This window comes from Dermacentor variabilis, chromosome 4 (genome assembly GCF_050947875.1).
Source record: "Dermacentor variabilis isolate Ectoservices chromosome 4, ASM5094787v1, whole genome shotgun sequence".
NCBI classification, from domain to species: domain Eukaryota; kingdom Metazoa; phylum Arthropoda; class Arachnida; order Ixodida; family Ixodidae; genus Dermacentor; species Dermacentor variabilis.
Window position 1 is genome coordinate 92,942,372 of NC_134571.1, and position 9,009 is coordinate 92,951,380.

Sequence of the window (9,009 nt, forward strand, 5' to 3'; positions counted from 1 at the left end):
GTTACACGGGCGTGTTTCTGCATTTCATCCCCACCCAAATGCGGCCGGGAGTTAATCCAGCAACCACGTGCTTACCGTGCGTAGTACCATAGCCGCTAAGCCACCGCGGCATGTGTTGCCCATTTCTCCAGGTGGGATAAAGAAGGCAGAGAAGTCAGCCTGAAGCGCTAAAACTTATTTACTTCGTGAGCAAGTGGCATTTCATTTCTGTTATGCACCTTGATTCACAATAAAAAAAAAATTATCCTCTTCAAAAACTGATCGCACTGTGTCCAAAGCGTTAAAGGTGTGTTCTTGATCAGGTATTGTTCACAAAAAGTCAAATCTGTAACCTGAGAAACATTTTGCAGACGAGAAGAAAAAGAAATGGGGGTGGGGGACTTCTATGCTCCATCATCCTGGCTTCCTGCAAAATTATCACACGCAGCCTGCCCACAAGCAGTATGCGCGGGCATGTGCGTCATTGGGAACGTTTTATCTAGGTCAATTACTCACAAGGGGACACTGATCATGAGAAAAAAAATACAGAAGAATAAAAATTAAATGGCGCGCATACGGCAGACATTGCCAAATTATGACCGCTAGCGTTACCACCATCCTTGAAAATCCTTGAAAAGTGTACAATCGTTTCACTCTACCGGTACTAACATATGGCGCACAAACTTTCAAGGTCAACAAAGGATATTGAGAAGTTAAGGACAGCGCAATGAGCGATGGAAGGAAGAATGGCAAGCGCATAGCAGGAATGAAGCGGCGTAGATTAGAGGGAAACTGGGGGTAGCCGATATTCTAGCAGACATAAAGAGGAAGCTTAAGCTCGGCCCCAACTCAGGCGCCGCCTATTCAAATACACGTTAAACGCAGAAGCGCTTTTCTGAGATAACGACTGGGGCGATATTAATTTAGTTCGTTGCATCTGAGGGAGAAAGTTAAATTCTAGTGACTGTTGGAAGCGGAATTTCGCTATAAGGCCTGAAGTTTTCCAATTTTCAAAAATTGGTGAGTTTCAATAAAACAGAAGCACGAAGTTTACAAATTCATAGCTCTGCACCTAGAAGAGATATCGTAGTTATGTAAGCTCTATCCATTAGAGCATCCAAAGCGGACAAATTTCATAAGTAAATTTCCATGTTACGTGAATTTTTCACATTGATTACAATGGTTTAGTAAATGTTCTGCTGACAAATTAGTGATCTATTCCAAAGCAATATATATCAATTTTGTCCGCTTTAGATATACTGTTAGGTGCACATTATAGAATTGCGAAATCGCTTCTCATTGCTAAGCTTCAGGGTTGTAAACTGATTTTGCGATTTTCGGCAATTTTTATTGAAATGTTGACGAAGTAAATCAAAAATTCGCAACTAACAACCACTAGATTATAACTTTTTCTTTAAATGCAACAAGCATAATCAAATTTGGTGCAATGGTTACCGAGAAAAACGATTTCTCCTTTTCCATGTGTGCAGATGGGAGGCCTCAAGCTAAAGCTTTCCCTTAAGAGGGAAAAGATGGAGGACGCTTAAGCTACGCCTTTAGAAGTGGAACGCGATCGCATTGAAACATCCCTGACTGCTTCTCACGCTTCCCGTCAGCAGGAGCGTATGTAACCGTAATGTTTACAGGGAAACGCTGGCCGCCAACGCTATGCACGAAAGCCGACTTTCTGGTAGAAACGCGGCGGCTTCTTGCATGGGCCACGATGCGGCGGAGGCGAGGGCTATGTTACGTAACGCGTACAGCAATTAACCGGTGGACCATTAGAGTTACAGAATGTATTCCAAGGGAAGGTAAGCGCTACCGAGAACGCCAGAGAATTAGGTGGTTTCATGAAATTAATGAATTGTAGGCATAACTCTGAGTCAGCTAGTGCAAAACAGGGATAATTAGAGATCGCTGGGAGAGGCTTTTGTCTTGCAGTGGGCATAAAAATAGCTTACTACTACTACTACTACCACTACTACTACTACTACTACTACTACTACTACTACTACGACTGTTGTTGTTGTTGTTGTTGTTGTTGTTGTTGTTGTTGTTGTTGTTGTTGTTGTTGTTGTTGTTGTTGTTGTTGTTGTTGTTGTTGTTGTTGTTGTTGTTGTTGTTGTTGTTGTTGTTGTTGTTGTTGTTGTTGTTGTTGTTGGAGTGGATATGAAATAAGAGTGCTCCCACGCCGAAATCAGAAAATTGTACGATGTAACGAATGAGAAGAAAAGGGAAAGGCAGGGTGGTTAATCAGAGGGGAAATGCGTTTTGCTTCCCTACGCTGGGAAGAAAGGGGAGGGGAGGTAAAGTGACAGGAAAGTGGAGATAGGAAAAGAAAGGCAGCACAGATAAGCAATCACAGTCGGCCACTGACACCGCATACTATAACTGTCTTCAACTGTTTTCAAGTATTACCTTCATGTCTTCAACTATTTTCAATAAGAGAAACAAGCTTGTGTGCTTCATGTATCTTTAGCACAAGAAATTTACTCAACCGAGACTTTATTAATTTTTTTCTGGCACGTGGCTTGAAAAGAAAAACGCCAGAGAAATAAAACAAAGCGGAAAAGTAACAGCAAGTATGAGGTCGGTGCATACGTTCCGTCCTATTGGCGAATATAAAATTAAACTAAAAACATTTTCTATCAATATTCAGAAACATGGTCACAAAAGAATGTTTAATCGAATTAAGAAAACTTGTTGCAGAGCCAGTTGGTTCATGACTTAAAAACAAAGGTTACGGCGCTAAGCAGAGGAGAACGAAATGAGACACAAACGCATATACGTGCGCCCGTATGTGCCGTTTGCGTCTCATTTCGTCCTCGCCTGTTTAGCGCCGTAACCTTTATTTTTCAAGTTTAACCGAAGTTTCACATTTCATAGCTAAGGCGCATTGATGTTGCGCTGGAGTGTGACCGCTATGCCTCACTGACCACGAAAGGTTTTAGGTGTCTAGAACGGCTGTTCAGCGTAGACGGTGCGCACGTACAACCGTAAGTGGCAACTTGGCTACATACATTCTTCACATATTTTAGGTGAATACATTTTACCAGCCGCGACCGAACGCAGATTAAGAGTGTATTACTCCAAGTTAAAAATTTTTCACAGGTTTTCCTGCGTGTGTGGTATATATCCAAGAAGCTTCTTAGAAGGATATATTTGAGTACGACAAAAAATAGCAATGCAAATTACGAGAACAGACAGACAGCAGTCGAACTACATATGATAATAAAAATTTCCACGCATCAGCACAAGAACTGAACAAATGAAGGCACCAAAGGCAACGACAATTTTCTTTATCCTTCGCAGGCTCTACGTCATGCGGTTGTCCTTGCAGGCACTCCTGATTGCTTCAGCGTGTCGACTGCTGACGACACGGATAGCGTGGAACATCGGCACCACAGCGATGCTGCTTGGTCGAAAGACGTGCGAAACGCTGCTAGTCCCATTCGGCCGGCCGCCGAAACTGTAGCAGGCAACGTAGCTCCTATCCCTCACAGAAACTAATAGATTCTTTCGTGGAAAGTCCGCAGACCTGCATCTATGTAAGTCCAGAGAATATATACGAGCAAGCTGTCTACTTCTGACCTCGTAAATCATGTCTGCTCGCTACTTTCTAGAGGTGTTCCACAGAATACATTGTGAATTAGAAATTTACTAAATGAAATAAAGTTGGTTGCTTTCAGTGACACTCTATAGACTTTGCATACACGCACAAGCCCACAGAAGGCAATCTTGAGACCTTCTAAATTCACTTCTATAAGGGGTAGCTTCGTCAGCATAGAATTGCTCTGGGATCTGCCCCATTAACTTTCGTGCCAGGTTGCACAAACACGAGACTCCGTTGTCTACGCAATCCATAGCCACTGCAGAACATATCGCCGCAGCAGCTGGACATCACGAGTCCGACGCTTGCGGCTATAGGCTAAGGCAATGGGTCGTACTTTATCCCCAGCTATAAGAAGGAAGAAAATGATAAGAAGCACCAAGCTGCAGGCATGATGACCAAAAGGAAGCTGTACAGTCACGTAAAGGGAGCCTTGTAGCTTCTTCAATGAGAGGAGGAGGAGGAGAAACATTTATTTAAAAAAGAAGGAAAAGACAAGCAGGTGTCTTTCTGTTTGTGCGGGAGGCGCCCTTAGTCGGGGACTCCCGCGGCTCTTGCTGTCTCCCGGGCCCGCCGCACCAGTTGCTGCTGGTTACGCGGGTCCGAACTAGTCAGCACGGCCTCCCACTGCTCGGGTGTGGAGTTGGATATTTGCGGGGCCGCCTTCACGTTGGGGCACGCCCATTTGGTGTGATATAGGGAGGCGTAATCGTTACAAAGGGGGTCATTTGTATGAATATAGTGTAGGGTGTAGCCTTACGCTAGTTCTTAAGCCCTACATGTCTTGCGAAGGCAGCTGGGTGTGTGCATGGACGTGGCCAGTGGAGAAGACGCTCATGATTTGAGAACATGGTCAAAAAAGTTATTGTCCAACTGGCCTCTGCCTTCCTTTTTTTTACGGATAATTTCTACTTCAGCAGTTCAGCAGTTCGAGAACATCGCACTTATGCCATACATCGACATTTCGGCGCATGTGTCAACAATTATGCGATCCCTATGGCCCGAGCCCGACAAACAACATCGCCGTATAGTGATTAGCCCTCTTTAATCCCTGCACTTGCTGTGCCAGAAACAGTGGAAAGCTCCCTTAAATTTCACACTTAAGGATGACGCTGTCATTGCGGCAAATGCTATTCGTGGAAACTCGTTCGGACGCGCAGCGGCCATGCGAGTGCCTACGCAGTTGGAGCAGCAAATCTGGACGCCGCGCTCGCTCGGACTGCTTGGCACAGATCTTGCTAAACGGCAGATTCAACGGCGCAACTCAGGACACGGGAACAACCGGGAAGGCGTTTCCGGAAGCGCCATATAAATGAGCGTGGTTTCTCATATTAAATCTAATCTTTATACGACCAAGGCATTTTACTCTATGTGCCTTATTTGTTTACGTATTTCGTCTTTCATTATTGCATTATTATGCGATCATGCAACACTGTCCGCACGGACAGCGGCGGAGGGAACGACCGCCGCTCCCAGCATCATGGGCCTGACAGTACGTCTGCACCTCGGCGGAGCGCCGAAAGGGTGCACCGCCGTCTCAGGTAAGCAATCGCCACTGAAAGCTGAACGCACGCTTCGTTCTTGAGAGCGCTGCAATGGGATAGTCCATGAGCGAAGTCACGTGTATTGTTTTTTTTTTTATTATTTTCTACAGCGAAGCTGTATACCTCTAGCGTCCAAGGAAATTTTCGTGTCGCGGACGTGTCAAGCAGAAAACTCCCCATACGTGGGCCGATCTCGAAGATAGTGCAATGCCGGGCCGACCCGCGGCGAAGGTGAAGCAGACATTAGGCACTCCCCATGCGTGGACCGATCCCCGAAGTAGGACTGTCAAAATGTGGGCCGATGTGCGCTACTGGGTGTGTACCCCTGGGGCCACTTGTCAACGTGCCTGACGCCCCGGTAATATATACAACTGAAGGCCTTTACAGTGAAATGACCTCTATAAAGAAGAACTTATTGTGTCCCAATTGAATATTCCATATATATCGTGAACGTCTCTGCAACGAAGACCGCTACAACAAATTTGCTGTACAACGAATGCATTTAGGCGTCCTCGAAGGCTGATTTGTTGTGTTACAACAAAATGCACTTAGCGGTGACGCCACTGCGTTCCACAGGCGTCACCAATGTGCGCTCTGTGCTAGCGCCCCAGCACTTCTTTATAAAGGCGTGTCAGTGTATATACATAAAGTTGTCCGACAACCGGATACGAACATATATAGGCCATCTAGCACAGAAGTCCGATACTGTAACAATGACGCCACCGACGCTTTTACCCCACTACTTCGTGCCTCATAATCAGATCGCTTTGGCATGTAAAACCCAAGTAATTATTTAAATACCACGTTCTCATACGTCAAAATGCGGGCCGATTCCGAAGACAGCGCAATAAAAAAATCGAAGCAGTCCGACGCGGCTCATATACCCTCCTCACACAAACGGCGACGGCATATAGCGCCGTTACGCAGGAAGAAATGATCTCTGACAGGCTTCAAGTGTAAGATGAATAGCCTCCAACTTGTTTTTCTGGCTTTTCTTTGTATAGTTCGCGGGCTTTCCTTAATTGCCGGAAAAAAGCACCACACAGGAGGTACGCAGCCACAAAAGCTCGATCGGTTGTTTCTGAGCATCCCTCTACACTGTAATGACACACACTTCGCACTAAAGTGAATATTAATTTAGTTACGATCATTAATCTTCGTTAACTAAGCGCAATATAAAAATTTTTCACGAAGCAAGCCCCTCATGACGGCAAACAAATTCATTGGTTTAACTTAGCTTCTGCTTACTTCTTTTAGAGCGCAGCTCTTTGGCGTCCGTTCCTGGGTTTCGCGTCGTCGTCGGCGTCGGCGTCGGCCTCGGCGTCGGCCTCGTAACCAGCTCCGCCCCCCTTTCATCCCCCCAGCGCTAGCAGCGACCGACTGATACCGCTGGATGCCGCTGACGCCGCTAGAGAGTCAAGATAACGTGACTGCATAGAACACCGTCGCCGCCATGCAGAAAGAGTATCAGTCAAAGGCATCAGTCAGTCGCTGCTATCTCTTCCCTCCTCCCTTTATCGTGTTGTCCGCTTGCTGCGCGCGCTTCTGCCCCCATCGTTTGCCGCTGGGTGTACACGCCGCCCCCCTCCGCTTCCGCTTACTGCTGGTTGCTCTCGACGGCGGCGATGAGCCTCCGCTTCGGCGGCGCGAACTGCAGGGTCTTCTCGGCGGCGGCGATGAGCTTCTGCTTCAGCCTCGCTTACTGCTGGTTGCTCTCGACGGCGGCAATGAGCCTCCGCTTCGGCGGCGCGAACGGCAGGGTCTTCTCGGCGGCGGCGCTTAGCCTCTGCTTCCCCCACGGCTGTGACAACCTCGCGAGGCACTTGTATAGATCTCGTCTTTGAGAATCAAGCATTGGTGTACCAAGTCGAACATATATCAGTCTATTTCTCCGACCACAAAGCTTCCTTCACGACTGTCAAGAACTGTTAGTGGAGTCTTTGTTAAAGGAATACGTGTGAAAAATAAAAAAAAAATTCTGTGATAGCGCATACATGTGTTGCTCGATTTCTTTGCCTCAATCTATCCAAAAGGTGAAACAGCTTATTTGCTGCGCTCAAATTTCGAATTAGGAAGTAACGTAATCGTCGGTAATTTTTTTATCTATCTTTAGTCATCGGCTCAAGTTACGCAGTTCTTTTAAATGAAATTTTGTGGCTAATACATGCCAAAGCCAACGATATGATTATGAAGCATGCCGTAGTGTGGGACTCCGGATTAATTTTGACCACCTGGGGTTCTTTAACGTGCACCCAATGCACGGCACACGGGCGTTTTTGTATTTCGCCTCCATCCAAACGTGGCCGCCGCCACCGGCATTTGATCACGTGCCCTTGGGCTTAGCATCACAACGCTTATGTCGTTCTGCGAAAGCCCGCAAGGTGAAGGAAAGTTTATGAAAGAGCAAGAATGTCATCCACCCGGCTCTTGAACCAAGCTACAAAGAGAACCGATAAAGGTTTCGTATGTAAATCCGCTCTAGAGTCGGGTGTGTATATATATATATATATAAACAACTTTCTGTTGTTTATTAATTGCCTCATGAAAGTTCTTTCAAGCCTGAAAGAAAGCCTGCAAACAATATCCTTGGTTATGACACGTATGTGGCACTTGCATACCTTTCAAGTATGGCAAAAGTTACGGTGGAACACATGTTATATTCCAATGACTAATCCACACTAGTTACTGTAAATGTAAATTTCTGGCAAGAAAAATATTTTAAATTGTTTTTTAAAAACCGTATATAAACAAACGAGAAGAAAGGGAACCGCGTGGCCCGATCTTTATTAGTCATCATAAGAAGCCGACGAACAAAGACGCCAAGGACAACATAGGTAAAATTACTTGTACTTACCAATTGAGTTAAACAAATGATAACGTAATACAAATGCAAGGGAATGAAAAAAAAAAACAACTGGCCGCAGGTCGGATGCAAACCCACGGCTTCGCATTGCGCGTGTGGTGCTCTTGCCAATTGAGCTACCGCGGCGCTGTTTTCCCGTCCGCTTTCTGGCGTATTTATTTTTTACTACTAGAACTACCTCTGGGAGTGTTAGCTAGCGCCACCACTCAGAAACCTTATACCCCAGAAAGTAGATGAGAAAACGGCGCCATGGCAGCTCAATTGGTGCAAGAGCATCGCACATGTAACGCGAAGACGTGGGTTCGTATCCCATCTGCGGCCAGTTTTCTTATCCTCTTTCATTTCCATTAATTTATCATTTCTTTAACTCAATTAGTAAGTACAAGTGATTTACCCTATCTTGTCCTTGGAATCTTTGTTCGTTGGCTTCTTATGATATATATATACAAATCTATCTACAATATTTACTAAAGATTTTTACGCGGCAATTATTAAACAATAAAAATCTGGGTTGGCATTTCTTCAGGATGGTCTACAATTTCTCATTGACGCTTTTGCTCTGATCATATTTGAAATTTTGATTAATCAATAAGAACCAATTATTTAATTACGCGATATACAAAATATAGTCTGGCTTGCTCCAAGCGACGGCAAACAACAGTATCTTGGTTGTCTCCAGTGCGCGTGGCACTTGACTATTTTTGTTTTCGCGCGAGTTACGTCGGTCAAATGTTATAGTGTGGTTTCACTAGCTCCGGCCGGCGTCATGTGACGCCGAGAGTGTCAGCTAGAAAACTCTCCATTTAAGCTCATCGGCTTTGGAACCTCGTACGCTCCTAGGTCCTGCTAGCTGATCTGCTTCCAAGGACTCCCGGAAAATTGGTCAGGAAAAGTTTTTTTTATTTTTTTTACCGACTTCGAAGAACGTCACCAGCGTGAGCGAACGTGATCGCTCGCAAGGGCTTCGCTTCGTGGTGCCGCATCACGTAACATTTATTACAGTCGAACTTCAT

At 45.5% G+C, this 9,009-nt stretch overlaps 1 protein-coding gene across 1 annotated transcript in view; it reads left to right on the forward strand.

Annotated features, from left to right (window-relative positions):
* Nucleotides 1-3,689, forward strand: part of LOC142579504 (fatty acyl-CoA reductase 1-like) — a 52,367-nt gene extending 48,678 nt beyond the window's left edge. Inside the window, exon 13 of the mRNA XM_075689776.1 lies at nucleotides 3,292-3,689. Coding sequence (XP_075545891.1) covers nucleotides 3,292-3,454 — 163 coding nt within the window. The 3' untranslated portion in view covers nucleotides 3,455-3,689. The remainder of the gene's footprint in view (nucleotides 1-3,291) is intronic.
* Nucleotides 3,690-9,009: the final 5,320 nt, after the last annotated feature.